The sequence below is a fragment of the Podarcis pityusensis genome, assembly GCF_964106645.2.
Source record: "Podarcis pityusensis genome assembly, chromosome: 5".
Lineage (NCBI taxonomy): Eukaryota > Metazoa > Chordata > Lepidosauria > Squamata > Lacertidae > Podarcis > Podarcis pityusensis.
Window position 1 is genome coordinate 9822306 of NC_138032.1, and position 25257 is coordinate 9847562.

Here is a 25257-nt window from a genome sequence, read left to right on the forward strand (position 1 = left end):
ATCAACATTGTACAATGCACAACAATGGGCACAAAAACTTCCAAAGTATCACAGAACCCAAACATGTTTCACTATTGGTCTTCTGAATGGTCTCCATGTTTAGCATATAAAGCAAATGTGACCTTACAAATAATAAAACAAATTCTAAACACACAAATCAGATGAAACACCCCTAGCTGCAGCTAGGAGTCATGAGGAATGAGCACCAAATCCCTTGATGACCATACCAAGCAACTATTGTACATATATATGGTAAATAACATTTGGGACAGGATAGAGCCTTAAAGCTCAATTGCCACGGGGTCACTCAATGCTACTGTCTAGAAACGACTCTGCACATAAGAACGGAATCACTGTATTATTGTGGCCCTTGCCCCAACCCCCAAAATTGTTCCAGGAGTCAATGGACAATGGAATCAGCAGCTGCTGACGCACTCAGAAGAATCAGTAAGTTCACACTCCACCCCTGAATCTCTCTCTTGAAGCCAGTCATCAACCAGCGTGACCAAAATGTTATCTGTGCCAAAAATGGGTCTGAAGCCAGACTGAAAATGTGGCAGTATAACCTGCTTCATCGAAGAATGTCTGGAGTTGGATGACCACCCACTCCCTCAAGAACCTTGGTCCAAAAATGGATCTTGTCAGTTGGATCATGGTTATTTAAAAACTCAGGGTACAGGCGGGGGTGCAGCAAAACCCCTTTCAGGGCTGCAGGACGGACCTGACCAATCCCCTCTGACAAGCTCTAATAAGCTATGACAGGCAATGGTCGAGAGGGTAAACTGCACCACTTCAGGCACCAAGTTCACATCCTGCCACTGCATTAACTCAAATTGATCTCAAACAACAGGGTCAGATAGTCCTCCAGACACTTCCCAAACTGTACTAATAGCAGTGCCAAGATTGGGATAAGTAGGGATGAGTGATTCCGTCAGTTTGGTTTCTCTCAGCCCCCCCCCCCCCCATCTTAAATTCAGTTCTCCATATTTCCACATCGGCTTCTGGCTTTCTTATTTTACTGCCCTGGGAGAAATGGGAAGGTGCCATCCCTGCCCTCCCTCGGCCAAAGCCTCACTTACTGGGGTTGTGCACTGGAAGCTGCCACCACGAGAAACTAGTTGTCAGGGCTGCCTCAAGTCTCAGCTCACAAAAGACCAACGCCTTTCTTTTCTTATATACAAAAGTGTTTATTGCAGTTCATTGTTTGCTTCAGATCCGAGGCGCGCAGCCCTACGTCTGCTAGGCTTAGACCGCTGAAGTCCCTTCTGAATCTGTCCCTCCCCTGCACCAGTTTAAGAGGCTTGCGCTGCTCCACCTCTTTCTCTCTTTCCTTTTCCGCAGGGTCTTTCTGCCCGCTGGGGTTTCGCCCCTCCTGGATTCCTCCGACGCGGAATCAGACTGCTCTTGCCCCCTCCTGCGGGCTTTGGGACCTGGCCCCTCCTCCGGGCTCCCTGTACTTCCGCGCGCCTCTACATTTGAACTTGGCGCGCGCCCCCAACCTCTAACTTTCCTTTTGACAGCTACGCTACTCCCTTCACTACTCCCCTCCCCTTCCGGGAGGGTGGCTTGCTCCGACCTCCCTCCTTTCTCTACTGCCGGAGCCGCCTCCCCTGATACACTGGAACCTCCACCCCCTTCGCTGCACTCTGGCGGGGAGGCTGGTCCTGACGCCCAGCTGCCACTTTGGGATCCCCCGCTGGCCCCCTGCTCCTGACAAGTCCCCCCTGGGGCTCCCCTGGCCTTGATCACCGGCGCCCCCTTCTGGGAATCCTCTGATTCGCTGGAAAGACTCATGGAATCTCTAGAGTCATTGTCATCCTCTTCCTCGCTGTCCTGGGATTCATCCCCATCGCTCTCCATCTCCTGCCTACCCTGTGCCTCTGTCCCTGAACCCCTGACACTAGTGGTGGCGATTCTGCTGCCTGAGGTGGGTGCTCCAGTCCACCTCATAGGCGGGCCAGCTCTGAACCTATGTTACAATGGACATTTTAACCGATTTGCCTGTGGACACAGTACATCAAAATGCACATTTTGATATGATTCTTAAAATACATATTTTGATAAACTGACAGATTCCCAGTGTATACAACGCATACAAGATGGTATTTCAAGCTTCTTAAAGCATCAAACAATATCAAGCAATATCTAGGAGGAATGGACCCAGCTGATGGACAGTCCAGCATAACTGAGCTTCCATTTATGTGCTTGCACATCTAAGAAATGTGGCTGAACAGCTGTAATTGTATTTCATTCTGAATGTACATCCAGAATCTAGTGGAGCAATTTTCTCTGAAAAGCGTTTCTCCTGCATTAATAGCTGAAGACTGATCAAGTAGTAAAGTGGGTTTTGAAGTTTTATCCCTTTACAATTTTCAGCAGAACAAATCACTTAGAAATTTCAAATTTCATTAATTAAATATGTGAGCAAGGACAACTACACAATGGCTGAGGTTTAATACAAGTCACACATCTCCTTCAGATTGAGGACAAACTATAAGCACGTCTATAATTTTTCTTCTTTGGATTCTGAGTGGAAAATGGAACATGTTAAGGCAACAGATTAAATAAATGGTTCTGGAATGAGAAATATATTCCTCTTCTGCAGCAGTGTATAAAAAGCACAAGAATCTAGAAGGTTTATGATTCTGTTTATGATAGAAAGTCTCATCAACTTTGGTTCTTGTTATTTGTTTACTATGAAAATACAATAAAAGTTAAATCAAGGTTTGTACAGTCCTTAACTATTATTTAACATAAAATGATGATTATCATTTATTTATTTTATTTCTGTCCTAGTTTTCCTCCTAAAGGAGCCCAGGGTGGTTCTACAATATCATGAATGTAGTCCGTACATAATAGTTTTATTTGTTGTAGTTGGCATCGGTCTGTTTTGAGAGACAATGGAGTAAGCCTCTGGGAGTGAAGTTCAACAGCTGCATTAAAGGTAAAGGTAAAAGGGACCCATGTCCATTAGGTCCAGTCATGACCGACTCTGGGGTTGCGGCGCTCATCTCGCTTTATTGGCTGAGGGAGCTGGAGCACAGCTTCTGGGTCATGTGGCCAGCATGAGTAAGTCGCTTCTGGCGAACCAGAGCAGCACACGGACACGCTGTTTACCTTCCCGCCGGAGTGGTACCTATTTATCTACTTGTACTTTGAGGTGCTTTCGAACTGCTAGGTTGGCAGGAGCAGGGACCAAACAACGGGAGCTCACCCCGTTGCAGGGATTCAAACGGCTGACCTTCTGATCAGCAAGTCCTAGGCTCTGTGGTTTAACCCACAGTGCCACCCGCGTCACCAAAGTGACCACCACCCTGGGGCACAAGCCTGGGCAGTGTGCATGTAGCTCCTAAGCTGCTCAGACAACAAGATGCCCCCCTTCTTGCCCTCACTCATGTGGACCAAAGGAAAGCAGAGCAATACATTTGGCACCAGTTTGGTTGCAGCAGTTGCCAGAAGGAGGCATACAAAGTACCACCCAAACATCTTAGGGACTACACTCCAAATTTGTGTACGGTTTACTCCTTAGCCCTTTTTACTCCCGAAGATATTCTGCAAGGCAGCGAAGGTTTAGGATCAGAGTTTTCCTTCTCTTAGATGAGCTACCTTCCCAGGGAGACAAGCCCCATCTGCCCATGATGAAGACACCTAAAACACCAACAACATCAGGAGTCCAACAACATCAGTAGGGCCACAATTTAGCCAGCCCTGCTTTGTGGAAAAGAGAGACAGTGAAACAGGCAAAGACCACCCCAGGGCCTGCTGAGGATGGACGCATGTATGTCGCCCACTACAGGATAATCTATCAGCAAATGTTCTGGGGAAATTTTACTCTATTTATTTATTCAATTTCTATCAACTGAGGATCACAGGGCGGTTTACAATATAAAAAACCAACAAAAATACATAACATAGTAACTAACAAAAATAACTACTCCCATCTCCAACAGTTTAAAAGGCCATAGACTGTTTAATTAGCCAAAGGAAAGGATTCTGATAACATTTTCATATTTTTAAAAAATGTTTTAAAAAGTTGTAATTTAACGACAATCCACAATGGAAGGTTTATATCCTGAAAGGCAAGATATAAATAATTGTGAGATTATTAAAAAAAAATCCAATATCATAATGCCATTATAGAAATCTATGATAACTTGGAATATTGCTTAGTTCTAATTGCCACAGCTCAGCCAATGAACAACTCCCCTAGAAGAAATGTTACATTTGGAGCTTTCTATTATTATTTTTTCAAGGTGAGTTGTTGGGAGGGGCAATGACAGAGTTGTACAAAGTTATGCACGATGTTTAGAAACACTAGTGCCCAGGGTTATCCAAGGAAGCAAAATGCTGGAGGATTCAGGTCAGGCAAAAGGGAGTACATCTTTTCAAAGTGCATAGTAAAACTGTGGAATTTGCTCTTAGAAGAGGTAATGATGCCCACCATCATTGGCTTTAAAAGATTAGACAGATTCACGGAGGAAATTCATGAAAATATCAAGGTTATGCATTCAAAAAGCTAAAGTAATGATGTATCAAATAAGCAAATGAGTGTCATATCATAGCACAAATGTTCAATTTCTGGGAGCCATAGCCATGCTGCTATGGTTACCCAACAGCCTTCTAGAACTGGTGATGTCATAAAGATGTTCCTATAAAGGATTCAGTTTGCTATTGCCATACAAGCCACACTAGCTGGTAAATGTGGCCAAATGTGGTCAACAAAATCCATTTTTTAAGAGCATAGAAGCCAAGCACTGGCTAAGAGTCAGTGTCCTTCCTTTCTAAGACTTTTATTTTTCTACTCTTTATTTTGGGGAATGAGTGAAGAGAGGGTTGTAAGTTGTGCAGATGCTATAGAAGAAGATGCAAATGCTGCTGGAGAAGAGCACACTTCTAGGTGTTTCCAAGCCTCAGCCTTGTGTTGCTGCATCCCTAGAAGGTATGAATGGTTGTTTTTTTCCACACAGCGGCTGATTTGTTGGAAGACAAAGTTTAGAGATGGCATTTCCCAGATAACAGAACCAAGAAATGTTTAGAGAGCCATGAATTCAGGAGTGTCAGCTTGGCCCCGCAACCATGGGTGTCCGGGGCTGTGGGTGCCATGCAGTGTGAATGGCCCTTGCCCCGAAATCTGTGGGTGCCCAGCCCCCTCATGGGGAATTTTGTGGGTGCTCGGGCACCCTGGGCCCCAGGGAATAAGCACCTATGCATGAATGTAACAGTCTATAACAGAGCTTTCCAAACTTCCCATGTTGGTGACATGCATCATTTCGCGACACACTAATTCAGTTTTACTAGCAAACCAGAGGTTAAACTAACCCCTTTCCAGTCCCAGAAGGAGTGCGGGGAGTGTTCACACAATAGACCTACACACTGCAGCCAACATCTTAACGTGTTCTGACACCCAGTTTGGAAAGCTCTGGTCTTTGTTAAGCACTTACAAATTCTTACAAATTTATAATTAGGCACACTGGTTGAGGTCACTGTTAGGCTGTTATGATATTAGGATACAGGGCTGAGAAGAGATCCTCATTTCAGTCCCTATTCATATCTTGTATGTTGACAGGCGGTTGTACTTACCAGGGAGGAGACCCAAGGACAGAAAAAAGAAAAACGAGAAAAAGAATTATCCTGAAGATCTATCCTGTGATGTCACCATGTTTGAGCAAAGACAGCAGAACATGGGCCAAGACTATTGGAAGATGACACCTGCAGGTGACGTGGGTGTACAAACAGAGGCTATCAAGCCAGCTTTGGCAGTATGTACCCAGCCCTATGACAGAAAAATTCAAGATCCCCATATACCTGTGCCTTTAAGTGATATATTTTTGGAAGAAAAGCAAGGAGAATGTGATGAAAAAACAAGTGCAAATACTTTCCAAACGCCACAACAAAAGGAGGGATCAGATAATATGAGTGTATTATATTTGGAAAAGGTAAAGAAAAAGGTAGTGGGTGCAAAATTAGAGGGTGATCCCTCTGAAGAAGGGAAGGAGTATCTAATTATGGCAGCTGAAGAAAGCAGACAACATAGAAAATCTGAATTGCTGAGTGCAGTGCTCCAAGAAGTAACCGATGAAAAGGAACAACAAAAAGGAAGAGGTCATACAGGGATTATATTGGAAGGTTTGCCCTGTAAGAAGGACCAGAAGCGGAGTCACCAAGATGTGCCATTTCAGGAGCTGCAGCAGGCTAGAGAACTAGAACCAAACAGTACAACGACTGCCAGTGAAAACAAAGCTCAAGAGGAACAAAACACAAGTATTGATTCCAAGGGCGCAACTTCTTTGCAGGAACTGTTCAACCAACCAGCTGTACCATGCAATGAGGAACAGCAGGTTGGGAGGCAACAACAACATGGTATGGGTATCACCCATAACATGGAGAAACCAGTGTTCTGGAGTCAAATAAATCCTGTATCTAAAGGAGATGTTCACAAGGAGGAGCAGGCTTACAAAGATAACACAAACCAGGAGGTACAGCAGCCTGTGGAACAAAAATACCCAGATATTTTGTCTACCATGTGTGGAAATGATGAACAAGAACAGCCAGAAGTACAACAGCTTTTAGATTTTGTAAGAGAAACCTCCTCCAATGAAATAAACTTGTTTGACCAAGAAGACCAACTGCCTATTTTACCCAAAGCTATGAGCTTTCCATTGGAGGACACAACCTGTGAGAAGGTACAGGAAGACACACAAGCTTTCGGAAGCTCAACATTAGAGAGCTTTCTCAGCATGTCAGAAGATCATCAGTATGTTCCCCACCAGAAGGATCTACAAGCTGTTGCAAAAGAAAACGTAACTACATTGCCCCTGGGTGTAGCTTGCACAATGGATCTGCAACAACTAGCATATATAAACAGTTTGCCTCAGGATGTTGTTACTCATGTTGCAAAGCAAAAACACTCAGATGCACAGCAGCTTCTTTTACTGGAACAAATTAGCACACACCATGATGAAAAGGAAATGCAAGAAGGTCTAGATTATGCACATTCCGGATGTAAGGGCACTGCCTATACTGAAGAACAGGAGAAGCAAAAGCTCAGTGCATCAGAACATACAACTACACTTCCTGACAACCTAAGCTATGAGAAAGAACAGCAAAGAAAATTGGACTGTGGAGATTCTGGGTCTGAGGGCCCCTATGACAAGGAGGACCAGGACCATCAGGGTACTCTTTACTTAGAAGTGCAACGGCCTCTAGGACTTGCAAAGCTGAGCTCTTTGCCTCTGAGTGGAACCTCTGAAGAACTGTGTGTAAGAAAGGACAACCTATACACTGGCATTCTTGAAATACCCTCCCTGAATGAAGAGCAAGAAGCTGAGGACGATGAGAGCAAGGTGCATATGCTTGCTTCCTCCAAAGACAATGCAATAGCGCAGGAACAAGAAGCACAACCACTTCCTATGCTCCCACAGGCAGGATGCAACACAGAAGGGGAGCAACTGGAGACATGGCATATCCAGAAGACAACATCCATACCGTATGAGGAGCAGCAGGAAAGGGAACAACTGAACCTGGGCATGACCTGTGAGGAGCATCAGAAGAAGGGAAAATGGGGTCTGTCAAGCACCACATTCCCTTCTACTACTAAGGAGGATGAGGGGCATATATAAGGTGATCATTTCCTTCATCTGAGGCAAAATCCTCAAAATTACTACTTTTGCTGTCTCAGAAACTACCTCCACTGAAATATGAAAGCTGAAGAGATATTACTTCTTTTTAAGTTTTGCACAAAGGTACAGTTTATATGTAGATTAAGTCAAAAAGTAAACAAAATTGAAAATAATTGCTGTGGTGATGACTATTTGTTGAGCCCATTTGTTTCATAGTGTTTTGTTTGTTTGTTTAGTCGTTTAGTGGTGTCCGACTCTTCGTGACCCCATGGACCAGAGCACGCCAGGCACTCCTGTCTTCTACTGCCTCCCGCAGTTTGGTCAGGCTCATGTTTGTAGCTTCGAGAACACTGTCCAACCATCTCGTCCTCTGTCGTCCCCTTCTCCTTGTGCCCTCCATCTTTCCCAACATCAGGGTCTTTTCCAGGGAGTCTTCTCTTCTCATGAGGTGGCCAAAGTATTGGAGCCTCAGCTTCAGGATCTGTCCTTCCAGTGAGCACTCAGGGCTGATTTCCTTCAGAATGGATACATTTGATCTTCTTGCAGTCCATGGGACTCTCGAGAGTCTCCTCCAGCACCATAATTCAAAAGCATCAATTCTTCGGCGATCAGCCTTCTTTATGGTCCAGCTCTCACTTCCATAAATCACTACTGGGAAAACCATGGCTTTAACTATACGGACCTTTGTTGGCAAGGTGATGTCTCTGCTTTGAAACTACAACGTTTCAAGGGAACTAAATGTTAAAAGGATCTGGATCAGATCAGTGGGAAGTTTTTGGAATACAGGTATGGAGTTTTTACTCAGAGGCAGTAACTAATGAGAAAAGCTACAAACCCATAATACTACTAGATTTTAGCATACTAATGTTAAGAATGATGACCAATCCACTTGCTACATAGTTCCAATGTGTTAGACAGTTTGGTGAAGGAGTAAACATGGATCCCATCTGAAGACTGTGACACTGGAAAGCCACAGCCAGTTGTAGCTTTCCAGAAATTCTGTGCATAATGAAAAATCTACATATAAAATTGTCATGTGCTATGATTAGATACAGGATGAATCCCCCCCCTACTGTTTGCAGATAGCTTTGCTTGAACTATTTACCCAGAAGTATGAACTAAGTCAAATTATTTTTTGGGTTTTCTGATACTCTCCCCAAGGACATAGAGACTTCTTCTATGTCTTAGTGCAGTGGTTCCCAATTAGCTAATTAGTGAGGACCCCCAATTTTTCAAAAGCCAAGTCATGGGCAGCCTGCTTATGAAAATTTTGATAACTCTATGCTAGTTACCTCTGCAAAGCAATTTTTTGAACAAAATGTAGTGTAGCCCCTAATAAGCAAAGGATTTTAAGTATACTAAAAAACAGAGTAGGGCTGAGTGATATCTGGTTTTCAACATTATGATATATCAGCAGCTAAACACCGCAATATTCTGATATATCACTATATCTGAAATTAGAGATCAGGAGCGGGGATGAGGGAAGAAGCAGCTAAGGAGATCGGATGGGTGGTAGGAGAGGAAGTGGAGTCACCTCCACCACATGGTTTGACTGGGAGGGGTGAGGGTCAGTGGCAAAGCTGCACACTCTGGCACCGGGGGCAGAGAGCAGCGGGGACATGACTGGTGCACATCCCAGGGGGCGTGGCATATTGCCCGCGAGGGCATGATGTGAATCCCAGGGGTGTGGCGCGCCGCCCGCGGGGGGGTGGCCTGCATCCTGGGGGCGTGGTGACCTCCCGCAGGGGCATGGCACCCAGCGCGGTGGGGGGGTCTCCTGGCCTCCCACCCCACCCCGTCTTTTATTTTGCCTGTCCTGTCCTGTATTTTGTCCAACCAAAGGTGGCAACCCTAGCCAGTCCATATCTCACAGGAATGTTGTGAGGATAAAAAGGAGTGGGTCACACATGCTGTCTTGGGCTCCTTGGAGTTAAAACAGGATATAGATGAAAATGCTACTACTAAATTATCACAAAAGTCAGTAAAAGCCCAAGGAATCAGGATGTGAATGTTTAATGAAATTTTGTCATGAGAACAAAATTAATTTGGTTTGCACACATGACTCGACACCCTTATACGAAAGATGTGTTCGGTTTAAATCAAGTTGAATAAAAAATATTTAAAGTATGCACAACTAAAACAGCTCCTGCTGGGTTAATAGAGTTTAAAAGAACTGCTATGAGAGTGCCTAGAATAAGAATAAAATGCATCTGTTCATAAATAAGTAGAATCCATTTCACACTTTATCCCTGGAGACAAGAAGTTATGAGCTCAAGATTTGTTTCTCCTTTATTTGAAATAGCTCATGCAGTTTGGATTTTGGAAAATAACAACAACATTTGTACGACTTCGTTTCATATTTACACCTGCCAGGTATTTGACTACAGGCTTATTTGATTTCTTTGGGAAGATTTTCACTCCCCTGGTGTGCGAGTGAAGCAATAGCAAGATTGTGAAATTTACAAGTATCACATAATGTGTTTATTATGGCTATTCCTCTGTCACGGCAGCCGAGGAACCCCTTTGGGGCTAGATAAAAAGTTTGCCAAAAATAAAATTCAAATATCCTTTGAATCAAAACAAGATAAAAAGAAGATCTACGCCATCACTGTCAATGCTGCCACTTCCAAAACATATGCTCCAATAAAACATGAAAGCTTTGGGGGCCTGCTTTTTGCAAGCTTCAGTAGCTTGCGCTTCCTTCCCCTCTCCCCCCCATGATCTATTATTAAAATGCATCGCCTGAATTTGCGTACTAAATGGCATGCTACACATTCTCAATGATATCCAGTTTATTTAAAGGAGCATTATCATCTTCAAACAACTTATTAGAGAAGACAGATTTCTTTATCCAATGCAGTCATTTTTTGTGCTATTGTTCATAAACAAGACACCAGATATAAGGACATCCAGCAGAATGTCTGACAATATACAGCAATAATCAAACGAATACAAAAGGGAGGCACAACTGCCAGAAAACACTCAGGTGCCAGGAAATCACCCCACCACCACCACCCTCTACTCACCCACTAGCTGAGAGCAATCCCTTCCAATGCTCAGAGTCCTCACCACAACTCAGTAAGGGGGAACCATAACCTGGGAAGGCTTGGAACTAGCTGAAGGCTTTTATTTCATTGTGATCTTCAGGTGTTGTGTGCCTGGATCAGAAAATAAACTGGGGTAGGCTTGCCCTTTCCTACCATGTTCCACACACGAACCTTTTTAAACAGCTCTGTTTGTACCCCAAAAGAGATGAAACATTATGAATAGCTAAAAGTGTGTTAAAGGCTTTTAAAATATAGATGTGGATAAGTACTTAGTTCACATGAAGACCCATTAAATGAATAAATACATCTAGCACTCTTTCAGATCTCCTAGTCTGCACAATGGCACAATTACTAGTTGTTATTATTGTATCTTCTGTGGAGAATATTTAAATACATAACTCTCCTTTATGTGTAGATATCGCTCCTAAAAAAACCATCTTGATGGTTGATCAAGAACACACCCTTAACTGATATAAGCTATAACTGAACAATAAAGGTGTGTGTGTGTGTGTGTGTGTGTGTGTGTGTGTTAAAAAGAACAGATCCTTGACCACATCATCCATGATTTGGGTTTGAGTCCAACCACCCCAGGGCTATTTTCTTTATGCCTGCTCCTCAATTACACATTCCCTTTCGCTTGAGAAGCTGGAAACACGTACAAAACTTGTTTTTGTCACAGCAGCATCACTGCATGGACAGGGGGAGCGCTGACAAGATCACAGACACTTGGGCCACCATACTACATAAGAAGAGACTGCTGGATCACGCTAATGACCCATCTTGTCCAGCATCCTGTTATCACAGAGGCCATCCAGATGTCTGGGAAGATGCCTCCAAGCAGGATCTGAGCACAAAAGCACTCTCCCCTCCCCAGCAACTGGTATTCAGAAGCACACTGCCTCCAACCAGAGACAGAGTGGAGCCATCATCATTAGTGGTCACTAATTTGTTAGTGGTCCATGAATTGTTGGTGGCCGTGTTGGTGGCCATCACTCTTGTGGGAACAAATTCCATTTGTGCTGTGTGAAGAAATACTTTCTTTTTTCTGTCCTGAACCTTCCAACATTCAGCTTCACTGTTGTCTCCCAGTTCTAGTGTTATGAGAGACAGAGAAATGATTTTATAAAACTCTGTTATGTCTCCTCTTTTCCTTGCCCCAAATATTGTAAACTTTTCTCATACAGGAGTTGTTCTACCCTCTTGATCATTTTGGTTTCTGCTTAATCCTGTAAGCAACTGTCTCATTTGGGTTTCTACTTAGTCTTGTAAGCAACTGCCTCATGGTAGCAAGTGTCTCTCCCCCTGAATAAGGAACCGATTTACAATTCAAAAATTAGGGACAATCCAGAGTTTGGAAGAAGTCTGTTTATAGGAACATAGGAAACTGCCCGGCAGTGGCTCTCCAGCATTTTACATAGGAATCATTCCCATCTTTACCCGGAAATCCCAGGGATTCAAACCAAGCCTTTCCGTATCTCAGTGGTGCTCCATTACTGAGCTAGAGTCCTCCTGTTTGCAGACTCTCAAGTTTGAAAATGAGACCTTCCCCCACATCTTACTTTGTACAGGCGATTCTGCATTTGTGAGAGCTGTCTCCCTTTCCCCACTCTCATTTCTTAAATTCCACAAATATAAAGCTAACTCAACTGTACCATGTACCTGGATTGCACCCAGTCGACTACAACAAATGCTCTCCTTTCAGAAGCCTCATTACCTGAAGAGAAACTACTCCCATGTCAATTAATTTTCTCAGACATGATCAAATAAAGTGAGCCCCAACATTTTTGGGGTGAGCTTCTTCCTTCCTTCCTTGTTAAAGATAGCAATATGCTATAAACTCTGTCCACTGAGATAGGAACTTTGTGTTATTGCTACCTGTCTAATCCATATATTTCCCAAAACATTTGTGGTACTAACAGATAGCCAGGCAATTGCAACCCACCCCCCACCCACTTCTTTCCATGCCTCCCACCACTGAACCCTAGGGAACCAGGAATTTGACAATGGGTGTTTGATGAATCACAGTTGCATCAAAAGAGGTAAAAGAACATTTTAAAATGTTGGTATTAGTTCCTAAGCTACTAAGGGGATATGGGGGGGGGGGGGATAATACTTGGAGAAAAAATATCAAGGCCTTAAAGAGCAATTCCTGGTACCTTCCATGAGACAGAAATTGGAGACTTACATTTATACACACTTAATAAATAAGTAGAACATTATTGGTTTATTACTTTCACATAGCTGTTCCAAATGTTGCCCTGTGCTCCAGTTAGACAATAATGCAGATTGCAGAAAGATTTCTTTTCGGCAAGCTAAATGTTATCCAAAATACTTAGAAAATCCATTCTATTAAAGAAATGCAGCACTTCAGGAAAAAGCACAGTATTTAAATGCCTCACTTAATTTTATCACATTCAAATCAGAAATGAGTTGAGTTAATCATATGTCCGACTTTTGTTCCCTTCAGGCAAAAGCAGAAAGATTTCTATTCTGGCATAAGCACTAACATTCGCAAGGCATTTGGTGTTACCTTAGGAGGAGTGAAAATTAAAAGCTACCAGCATCCTGGGGTGGTGGTGTCACAAATAACCTTGAATATGGAAGTACCTATGAACGCCCTGATAGCATCAAGAGTACAAATCGTCCTAAATGCACCTTAAAAGTCCCATCTGGAGGTGCCCACAGACCCTCTTGATCAGGGGTAGGCAACCTAAGGCCCAGGGGCTGGATGCGGACCAATCGCCTTCTCATTCCGGCCCCACGGACAGTCCGGGAATCAGAGTGTTTTTACATGAGTAGAATATGTCCATTTATTTAAAATGCATCTCTGGGTTATTTGTGGGGCCTGCCTGGTGTTTTTAAACAAGTAGAATGTGTGCTTTTATTTAAAATGCATCTCTGGGTTATTTGTGGGGCATAGGAATTCATTCATATTTTTTTCCAAAATATAGTCCGGCCCACCACATGGTCTGAGGGACGGTGGACTGGCCCACAGCTGAAAAAGGTTGCTGACCCCTGCTCTTGATGAACTGTAATTCAGCAGTTTCACACTGAAGTTCCCCTTTGAAGTTCCTTCATTCAAAGATGGTGACTTAAAGGTAATTTGAAGAGTAACCTGAGAGTCTGAAATGTCCCCTAGCTGGTTTTTAGCTAGTTTTGCCATTTCTGATGCCAGATTTGGATCAGTTGATTTTGTGTGTGTACAGACTGGCCTGTTTGTCCTATTTGGAATGCAGAAGGGCATTGCAGGCAGATATTGGCATACATCACAGTGGAAGAGGAGTAGGCGAATGAACCTGATTTCTGGATGATATCACTAGACCCTTTAATAGTGTCTGTATCTCGCAATGCAATTCAAGGACTGCCATATGAATTGACCCAGACCCTGGAATCATCATCTGAGACCCTTCTTTGTCTGCCTCCTCCACGAGAGGTCTGAATGGTGGCAACACCAGAATGGGCCTTTTCTGCAGTGGCTCTTCATTGTGGAATGTTTTCCCTAGGGAGGCTCACCTGGTGCCTTTGTTATATATCTTAAGGTGCCAAGCAAAAACATTCCTCATTCCCCTGGCCTTTGGCTAATAAACAATCTACAGCTTTTTAAACTGGGGGTGTTGTTGTTTGTTACTGTGTTATGTATTTTTGTGTTTTTATATTGTAAGCCACCTTATGATCCTCAAATGAAGGACAGTATAGAAATTTAATAAGAATAAGAATGTAGGTGGTTGTTGCTGGTGAATAGATGTTTTAGGTTTGGTTTGGGGGCTGTTTGTAAGCTAGTACAGGTTTTCCATCCAAGACCCGTGAAAGGGTCATTATCCAGTATGGACTATACATCAATGATTAAGTTTGAGTGGCTTTAACTGGGAGCTGTAAGTGACAAGTGGTGGTCTGTCATTAAGTCTTCTGACTCTGTTCCTTAGATCAGGCATGTTCAACAGGTAGGTCATGATCTACCAGTAGATCACTGGACATCTGCGGTAGATCACTGGTAGATCATTGGCTCCCCCCAAAGAAGCTGAACAACTGTGGCTCCCATAAAAATGCTCAACATTTTACCTCCTCCCTGAAAAAACTCAACAACTTTGACCCAACCCCCCCAAAAGGGGGTAGATCGCAGTCTCTTGGGAGTTGGCCACCCCTGCTGTAGATTAATCCTTGGCACCAGTTGGGCATTGTTGATTTTTCCCACTTCATTAGATAGATAATATAATCTAAAGAATGGCTCATGTAAAATTTTAAACTGTGAGTCTCTGTCTGATGAGTCTTTAAAGATGCAGTTCTATCATAGCACTTGTCAGTAAAGAATACATTTTATTGTGTGTCCTGGGTAAACAATGGAAGCATGTAGGTATGTGTAACAACAGCTTTGCTATATAAGATGATGCTTATACATCCATTATCTAAGTGCAGTAGTAATGAGAAAGTGAACCTCTTATGTGGACTAGTCCAGGCAAAGGTAGATAGGCTGAATTTTTTCAAAATACTGATGGAACTGCCCAAGTTTCTCCTGTCTGTCATTCCAGATGATAAAAGAAATCATAAATATAACTCAGGTAGAGAAGAGGGTTCTGGGGATAGGAACTGAGAAAGCATTGTGATGCAGAAAAATGCAAAAACAAAACAATTGGTATCAGCATTAGCTTTTGTCATTGATCCACAAGCACAAAAATTATTACACTCCAATAAGCAACCAACTGTTCTACTAAATATTTTTTTAAACCTATGTTTATATATGTAGTTATAGAAGCTCATTATTGAATGTGTAAACTTTAAAACAACACTTTCTTACCCATAACCTACTGGACACATGGTAGTTTACACAGAGCTCGTTCAATAGAGGGGGGAAGCCCCACATGCAGTTTGGGGTGTGTGATGAGTGGCTCCAAAAATTGAAATTAATGGATAAGGCCTTCTCTATGTGCACCTAAGCATCCATGTTAACAAAGAGCTAAACTGAGAAGCTGGTTTCTTGTGGGGGCTTTCACACACTTTAAAGTGTGCCTCCCTAAATAGATTATTAACCAAACCATGTTAAACCTCATCAGGTAGAACAAACAGAATATTATATAAGGCAGCAAATGGAATAACAGGGGACTGTTGCTCCTTTGCGTCTTTATGTACATAATATCCTCCAAGTTGTATGTGGTAAGGCATTACCCATTCATTAATTGCACAGTTTTCTGTGCAATTATTGTACATAATATTATATTATACATAATATAATACATTATACATATTATACATAAATTATTGTATAAATCGTTTTTCAAAAATATGCTCTTCTACTTCCTTTAGGAAATACATGGAAGTGTTGTATCATCTCTTACTGCTTCTTATGAAAGTCTGAAGTCGTGTCTCAGGGATTCTTTTGAGTTAGCCAGACAAGGCTGGGCTGATTATGGTTCAGGCAACCAAAAAGTAGAGAATGTGCCTTTAAAAGTGGATTATAAATCTGTTAAATAACTAAAATGTATGGTGAAATTTAGTGATGACAAATTTTGCCAAAAGAATGCCTCCAAAAGATGGTGCATTAAGAGGCAGTTCAATGACTTTGGTGTTGTTTGTCTAAGGCAAGGGCCAACTCCCAAGACTGCAATCTGCTCACAGAGTTAAAAACTGGCAGTGATCTAGTCGAAGTTGTTGAGCTTTTTTTAGGGAGCCAAAGTTGTTGAGCTTTGAGAATCATTGATCTACCAGTGATCTACCACAGATGTCCAGTGATCTGGTAGGTAACAATCTACCTGTTGGACGTGCCTGGTCTAAGGCAAAAAGTAGCTTAAGGGCAGCAGTAGCAACACAGCCACACAAATGACCTATAAATAAGACAACTCAAATGAAGTCCAGGTTGACATGATGCACAATGCTGTGTTAAGACACACCTACATCACTGTATGCTGACCAACAGCCCGTTCAGTTGTACCCAGGCTAAAGAGTGGCATGGAACTGAACATTTAAACATGTCATTCTAGTATAATTTTGAATTTCCTTTTGGGCAAAAGTGAATAAAATTAAAAGAAAAAAACATTTCAACTGACAATTTAAATATGACTTCAAATCTTACACAGCTGCTGCTAGTGAGCATCCTCAATACATGTATCCTGTCATTAGGGAAATCAGAAGTCCCTTCTAAATACCCTTCCTGTCTGGTTGTTTATCAGCTCAGACATTACATTCTTTTGTAAACACATTGCAGAAATGCTATAGGGAAAAGCAAATGGCAAGAAGCAATTTCGGTTGTGTGTAATCAATACACACAGAGCTTTATTTTTATGTCAAATTCATCTGCACTACTTGATATATTTAAAGACAAAGGGGAATAGTTTCACAGGGCAATTTTTGAGAGCATTTAGCGTTTGGTAGGAAAAGAACTAGGTAAACGGCTAAGGGGAAGAGGTGGGGGGTCGAATGCTTCAGTTCCCACATCTGAAAAGCTAGCACTAGAAATTTGGAGCAGATTGATCTAGCCCTAAAAGTAAGCATAATAAGGATGAAAAGAAATATTTAGTCCTAATATTAACTATTTCACAGAAGGAAATTCAACAAAGAGGTGCTTGGGACAGAAGGGAAGGTCCTTCTTTGTATCTCACACCATAGACTCTGTAACTCACAGCTGACCAGAACAATAAGCCCATCCACAGCAAGCTGTGAAAAGCTAAAAAGAGACCTCCCCGTGCTCATCTTAAAAAAAAAAAAAAAAAAAATCTGCATCCAGATTCACCATCTGCTAGGCCCTCCACAGAGTTAACGTATCTCTGGGCATTTGAGACATACGGGGGGGGTGGCGGGGGGCGGGGGGGGGGAGGGACACACAAGTCCCCATGCACATTGCAATGCCAGAGGTCCTTGGGGGAAAATGGGGTAGCCATAGGGCCAGGAGAGGAAGCCGGCACACAACATACATTAGTAACCTCTTCACTCATTTTTGTGCATAAACTCGGGGAGGTTAAAAGAAGGTAAAATGCTGGATTCTCCCTCACTCCTTTAATATACGTGTGCAGTGTAGTGACAATGATAATCTTTGTAACTAATGATGAATAAATTCAAAGGATCATAGTTATTTCAAATTAAATTTCCCCGGAATAAAAACACGTGTACAGTTCTGCACATAGTAACACAACTATTTTACACCAAGGCATAAGTCTAAGGGTGCTTTTGCAAGGCAATTTATCGTGGACTCGGTGCTGGTCATGCATGCAAGTTTCGCATAGAGTCCACTTGACAACGTCTTCTTCAGATGCAGTGTCATATTATTTTCCCACTAAATCAGATACACTATTACCATTTCCACGGAAGATCCAGGTATTGGTTTTTTTAACCCAGCAGAAATGATAAATCTGGATAAAATAGAGAGAAGAAATGGGGTAGCATTTTGATGAGCACGACATTGTGGAAGTGCCCTACATGAAATCCATCCATTACAATCTCAAAACCAGTTCCTGGCTTGTTATATTACCTGTTCAGACTTGTAGCCCATTCTAGGTCCATGACCAAAGCATCACAATAATATTTCTGGGTTTGTCCTAAGGCTACCCAAAAAGTGAAGACTGAAGCGGAGAGGTCACCCACAAAAGAAGGCCAGGCGGCTGTTCTTCAAGCATTCTCTAGAAGAAAAGAGATTTCTGGCAGATGCTTTTTCTGTTTGTCATGCCTGCTAAAATTCTCTCTTCTTTGTTTCACTTTTAAAAATGCGCAATGCTCCTATCCCCCTTTACATGTGGTTACCTTAGACTGAAACAGAGTATGGAACACAGCTTCCCAGGTTAGAGTCCTACACACCACACTGACTCTCTTTTTTTCACAACAGTTTCATTCATGTGAATGAAAACATAAAACAAAAAACAAAAGTGATTGTAATTATGACCCAAATACTTGGAATGCTAGACATGAGTTGATTTTGATCTAATTGACTTTCACAATAAAAGCAAATACTCCAGCCAGACTGGTTTGTGGATTAGACTGTAATGATTTTCCAATCTATTCCAGGTACCTTATTAGTTTCAGTCTATGAGCTATGATTCTATGTCTGTTTTGGGGGTAAAATATACTATGCATTGTAAAAGTCTTTTTGGAGCTAGACAAGTTGACTGCAGTAATAGCTGGAACCTACTGAAACATTGATCTATGTGGAATTAAATGTGCTAAGTAGCTTCTAAATTACACTGCAAACTGATGCAGTCTTAACTTGGTCCTGAAAATCATTATTACATATATCAATAATGATTTCCTATGGGATACAGAAAGGGGGAGAAAGGGTTTTCCAAAGGTGGAAATGACTAGCAGGATATTCCAGGGTTGTCCTGATGAAAGAACAGGTGGAACAATGTCAAGGAATCTCAAGGAAGCTTTGCAAAAGGAAATTCCAGGTTATATGGCAAAATGAGTTATTAAGGGATACAGAATGCTTTTCAAGCATGTAGGGAAGAGGATGTGGGGAAGAAGAGGTAAAATGTAGACTTTACATGGACTGAAACAAGTGGGGGAAGGAAAGGAGGTGGCATAAGTTGTTAAAACAACAACATTTATTCAAGTTGTTCTTGATATTTTCTAGAATAACAGGGAGTGAACTATAAACCCCATGAAGTGCTAGGGTTTAAACTTCTTCCTGTTTTATTTTAATATAGAATAATCTATCTAACACACACAAACTTACTTTTAATGTCTTATTTGTGAATTTGGATTATACTTGATGACTCCCCAAGGAGAAGGAATTTCAAAATTGTGGAGGAGCCCTTGAGAATGGAAGAACCTCCAACGCAGCATAACCTTGATTAAGTCAAAATTTAAGGAAGTCCCTGTTTTCAAATGGGAGAAACTGCCAATATCTCAGTAGCAAAAGATACCAGATTTAATCCACAGCCACTCTAGGTAGGTCTGGGGAAGACTCCTGCCTCAGTCCCCAGAGAGCCACTAACAACACAGAGACGGGGAGCAATCCAAACTCCCTATCCCCCGCCCAGTGAAAAAGGGGGTTGGATTGCTCTGCCAACTGGATGGATGGGCATAACCTTATCAACCAGATGGAGTGAACAGAAGGCATCCTTGATCAATGGAGAGAAGCAATAAGGTGCTCTCTCTGGTACACAGAGGTGAAGCAATTTAGGGTGTGGTGTCCAAATCAAGCACCTGAGTTGTGCTTCAGAGAAAGCAATGCAGGCCAGAAACACTGGTGCTACTGGATATCCTCAGTGTGTTTATATCCAAGCTACTGATACAGACGCCACTTTGAAGCATACACTTAATCTCAGGTGTATGTGTTCAGAGGTGGAGCAGGAGTTCCTAGCTCCTGAGGCGCCCGCCCGCAGGGTGCAGGCACGAGGGGTGGGGTGCAGAGGATTAAAAAGCCTGCTACGGCACCCTCGCCCTTGCTGCTCACATCACCAGAGTGACCCTCTGCATCAGAGCCAAGCAGGGCTGAGCTGAGATGCCTACCTGCCTGTACAGGTAGAAGCCCAGCCAGCCAACACAGCACTTGGCAGGTTTGAAGCAGGTGCCCCCAGCATGGCCCACTACTCCTCTCTGCAGACATTGGTTCATCTGACGTCCAGGATAGGAGTGCCAGGCTGCAGCACACTGGGAGTGTTTGCGTGGGGGCGCCTGGTTTGTGCCCCCTCAAAAACCTGTGCCCAGGGCCATAGCCCCTCTGGCACTGTACATGTCAAATTAATTTAGTATAAGAAACGTGCAGATTAAAACTTGCAGTAATATGAGCCTGACTGTATGCTCTGTGTCCCACTGAAGTCCAATGGTCTTGATCTTTTGCAAACACAATTTAAAGAAATACTATAGTATGATGTATTTGTGGGCAGGATTTGAACTATGAGCAACAGAAGGAATTAGAGGTTATTGTAGTCTTACTATGGTAGAAGAGAGAGAAGAGAGAGTGCAGCAAGGGGGAGAAATAAAAAACGCAATGGAAAACGGGGTGGAAAGTCGACAAAAGAAAAGAAAAAAACATTATGTATTAGAGTGTATATGTGAATTTTTTTAAAGTTTAATAAAATATAACTCAAAAGGGAAGGAAAGAACTTTTGCAAAAAAAACCCTTTATAAGCGTCTTCTAATGTTTGTTTGTTTGTTTTTCAAATGCAGGCTTCTGCTGTCTCTTTCTCATTTCCCTCAGCTTGAGGGCCACTTTCCACTTTCATCTAATGTAAATCAGGAATGGGGAACCTCAGACCCTCCAGGCCTCTCTTTCTGCCCAGGTTACACCCCTTACCAGCCCTCCTTGCGTGTTTTGCCTGGCTGGAATGTGTCCTTCAGACGGGAAAGCGGAAAGTGGCCCTCAAGCTGAAGGAAATAAGAAAGGGAAAGCAGAAACCTGCATTTGAAAAAACAAACATTTGAACAGAGAGCCATATTGTAATCTGCCTCCTAATTTATTTTAAAGATGGAAGGACTTCTCTCAAAGTAGGAAGTTGGGCTAGATGACCTTCTGATACTTCCACATTTTGAAAATGTAATTAATAGTATCTGTCTTTCTAGCGCTCATGGTGGAAGGCAATAAAAATAAAACCAATAACCCATATTTAACAAACATACTATGATTCCATACCACATATCACCGTACAACATACATATCATAATGATACTGTTGACACAAAGTTTTTGTGTCAAAGCACCGTATCAAAAAAACATTTATTATAGAACACCATCAAACCTCTGGTCTGCTATTATTTGTGTTTACTTATAATCAGAACTTTACCAATTGTTTCAGTTATGCTTTTCATCCCACTTACAGAGCCTATATAGTACTACATATAGGGTTTAAAATGTATGTAAAGCATACTGCATTAATTAGTAGTAGCCAGTTGGAAATGGTAGTAATAGCAACAGCAGAAGTAGTAAAATAAATGAGAACATTTAAAAAAACCAGAAATAAATGCTAAAATTCCCTGACCTATCATCAATGTTTAGAGTACAAATTCATTTTAACTAAAGTACTTATTTTTTTTTTTTTAAGGTAAATATGTCAGAATCATCTGCAGGCTGCAACTATCTCAGCTTAGATGACAGCATTTCAAATCATCTCAATTCATCCACGTTATCAATTAAGCAAACATGATGCCATTACCAAACCCAACTGCAAATATTCAGATCCCCCCCCCCCCCAAATCACACTGAAGGTTATCTCCCTGGTAGCTCTGGAAAAAAAAAATCAGGTGACAGCCATTTCCCATGATGCTTTAAGGGCTGTCAAGCTGTCCATCAAGTTGTCACCTGACCAATCGTTCCCATGGTTCTTTTAGACTCTCCGTATGACAAATTGAAAGGCGCTATTATCTGCTTGTGGTGAAAAGGAACTGCTTCAGCTTTGATAAGATATCACTAGTCCCAGGTGAGAGGAGGCTGACAGCACATCAAGACAAGACAACACATGGAAACACTGAACACAGGAGCCCCTTGGTTTACAAACATCTGTTGTCATTATTTATTATCCTTCTCCCTGGTTTTAGTTTCAGACTTTGTCCTACGCTGGTTTGATAGAAGGCACTCCATTTTCAGTAGGCAAATCTGAACTGCTGCTCTTACCACAGCTACTGGGTGCTTAAAACAGGTAAAAAACAACAGCCATTATAGCTACCTACCTTACTTGATACAACTTGTGCTTGAAATGTTCTGGGAGTCTCATGGTGAATTATTTCAGAAGAAATGAGAAACCCTGAAAGATAGGAAGATTCTTTTTTTTTAGTTGTCTTTAAACTCAACAGTAAATGTTGATATCTGTGTTTATTAGGCAGTCCTTCCTATCCCAGGATTTGTGGTTCCTATCGCTCAGTCTTAGCACGAGCACCCAAATTTATCTTTCAGAGCTCTCAGACCGAAAACAATGTGTTTGTTATTTATTGTGAGGTTGTGACAAGGATAAAATGGAGCTGGTTGCTAACATCCCCACCTTGTGTACAAATCTTTTCTTGCATGCAGTTTCATAATGCCACGGAGGTGTAATATCATTTTGGATAGCTGTGCCAGTCAATGATTAGGGGAAGACAGTTCAATTATTTTGTAAAAGGAAATTGGGGTTAGGAGGCAGATCAAGAGGAATATGGACACCTGAAATATATAGCGAATGACTCATGACAATAAGGTTTCAATAATATGGAAGTTCAAAAGAGGATGAAAACACACACTCCGTAGCATCAAGACACCAGAGACAGGGATTTCATATGACTTTGGGCAATCTCAAGCACAATACTTTTAAATGGAGGCAGTTCACACTTTCAGCTAAGGGATAAGTCATTAAGAGCACAATCAGCACATATACAGCACAATACGGGGGCAAGGGGGGTATTGTTTTTGTTGGTTAGTATGTTATGTATTTTTGTGTTTTTATATTGTAAACCGTCCTGTGATCCTTGGATGAAGGGCTGTATAGAAATTCAAATAAAGAAATAAATAAATAAATAAATAAATAAATAAATAAATCCACTAAGTTTAAGGGGGCTTTCTTCCAAGTAAGTAGATGTAGAATTGCAGCCTGTGTGATACCAATGGATATTTCACTGCACTGCAGCAGAGGGAGAGAAGGAGGTCACTATCAGTTGTGCTGAAAGACCAGCAATGTTTGGCACCTCCTCTCCTGGAACTGTTTTCATTCTAGTTGGTTATTCTAAGAACTAAGCCTCAGTCTGTCAAGTTTTCAGGTAAATAGCAGAGTAAAAATGCTTCAAATAAAAAAATAATATTTAATGCAGGACTGAATCAGTGTACAGTAGCATGTTTGTGGTTAATCCTAACACGCTAGCAATCACCTATTATCCAAATTGCTTTACAAAACTTCTCATATATACTCCCCACCTGCAAGCTTGGGACAGCATGTTTTGACCCACATGGGCTCCTGGGGTTTGGAGCTAATAGCTTGAATTATCACATCATGACACCAAGAACCCTCCTGCCTCACAACTACTAAAGATGCTAAAGGTATCATTTTATGATAGTGTGGTATGGTGTTTAGTGTGCTGGATTAGGACCTGGGAGACCTGATTTCAAATCCCCAATCAGACATGAAGCTCACTGAACTAGCTGCTATCTCTCAAACTTAACCTACCTTACAGGATTATGATAATATCATGGAGGGTGGGGGAAACCATGTGTGCCACCCTATGTTATTTGGAAGACCAGTGGAAAATATAATGGTAATGCTACAGTACCATTAGCATTAGTATTGCTAATAGTAATAATAATTGTTGTACTCTGCAATGGACTGAATGAGGAGAGAGATATGAGAACATAGCCAGCTAACTATTCAAATCCCCACATTTCTAAATAGAGGCTTGTGCTATTTTTGGTAAGGTATCATCCCTTGTTGCTACCACTGCTATCAGTGGAAAGGTTAAATTCAAATAGTGGCCTCTGTGCCTGGATTCCTAGTTATCCGGATAGGACTGAGAAATGAGTCCTCACAATTGCAGGCCATTAATCAGCCTCTTTTGTACTTGGTGGCAGTTTGAGAAATCAATCTGACTTATTTCAATTCTAAAGAATTTGCTCTTCTTTTAAAAAGAAATATTACATGGGCACACAAATTGATGTGGAACAGACACAAGAAAGATACCTTTAAACCACATGAAAATGCATTTTGGTATCATTTTGGTAAAACAAATAAACCCATCTCATAATCTAGGGCAGAGGTTTTCAACCTGTTTGGGTCCATGGCTCTCCTGACCAACTACATTCTTTCTGCAGCACCGCTGTGGGGCTCAGGAGTCCAGTTATGTCACCCCTTGCCTGCAGAACTGGCAGCCCCTCAACCCCTTTTCGAACAGTGGAGTTCTCTCCTTGGCAGCCGCAGCTGCTGCCCCTGGTTTCTGAGCTGCCCCCCCTGCCCCAAAGAGAGGTGCCTCCTCACACAGCACCCCCTGGCCAGCCCCAGAGGCACCATTTGCCTAGGGAGCTTGTAGCCAGGGCCGCTGCAACTAACAGCTGTGCAAGCCTTTGGGAGGCAGAGACATGAGAGGGCATCAGAGGAAGAGAGGAAAGGAAAGAGGGACAGAGGCCAGTGTTGCCTGTGGCACCCCTGTCCATCATTCAAGGCACCCCAGGGTGCCACGGCACACTGCTTGAAAACCGCTGCTCTAGGGCAAAATTGTGCTGGTCACTTCTCACAATTCCTATCTCTATAGTTGGTCTCAGAAAAAGACTGCAACTATAACAGACTGTGAAGTATTAAATTAGTTCCATGTGGTATAAAAGTCTCAAGTGTGGTGTAGTGGTTAAGAGCGGTAGACTAGTAATCTGGTGAATCGGGTTTGCGTCTCCGCTCCTCCACATGCAGCTGCTGGGCGACCTTGGGCTAATCACACTTCTCTGAAGTCTCTCAGCCTCACTCACCTCACAGAGTGTTTGTTGTGGGGGAGGAAGGGAAAAGAGAATGTTAGCTGCTTTGAGACTCCTTCGGGTAGTGATAAAGCGGGATATAAAATCCAAACTATTCTTCTTCTTCTTCTTCTTCTTCTTCTTCTTCTTCTTCTTCTTCTTCAAAGAACCTCTAAACATCTTTGTAACAATACATATTTGTCAGGGGCAGCCCATCAATGGGGTGAGGTGAAGCCATTTGCCTCAGGTGGTAAATTTGACCCCCTCCATCTTCT

General features: G+C 42.2%; 2 protein-coding genes across 12 annotated transcripts in view; one reads left to right on the plus strand and one right to left on the minus strand.

Annotated features, from left to right (window-relative positions):
• The window catches only part of LOC308478489 (uncharacterized protein), a 451389-nt gene that overhangs the window by 180249 nt on the left and 245883 nt on the right, over positions 1 to 25257 (minus strand). For 2 of the 10 annotated variants that reach the window (XR_013987047.1, XR_013987048.1), the window contains exon 5: positions 22255 to 22328. The exons of the other annotated variants lie outside the window; for them this stretch is intronic. The gene's annotated coding sequence lies outside the window, so the exon portion shown is untranslated. The remainder of the gene's footprint in view (positions 1 to 22254; positions 22329 to 25257) is intronic. 10 annotated transcript variants of the gene reach the window in all.
• LOC308477498 (uncharacterized protein) lies at positions 4648 to 7792 on the plus strand. Of its 2 annotated transcripts, none has more exons than XM_081006135.1 (2): positions 4648 to 4939; positions 5567 to 7792. In XM_081006135.1, the coding sequence occupies exons 1-2, from the start codon at positions 4818 to 4820 to the stop codon at positions 7617 to 7619; spliced, it is 2175 nt and encodes a 724-aa protein (XP_080862261.1). In that variant the 5' UTR covers positions 4648 to 4817; the 3' UTR covers positions 7620 to 7792. The 2 variants fall into 2 exon arrangements, with proteins under 2 accessions (XP_080862261.1, XP_080862262.1); XM_081006136.1 differs by having other exon boundaries at positions 4657 to 4939; positions 5584 to 7792.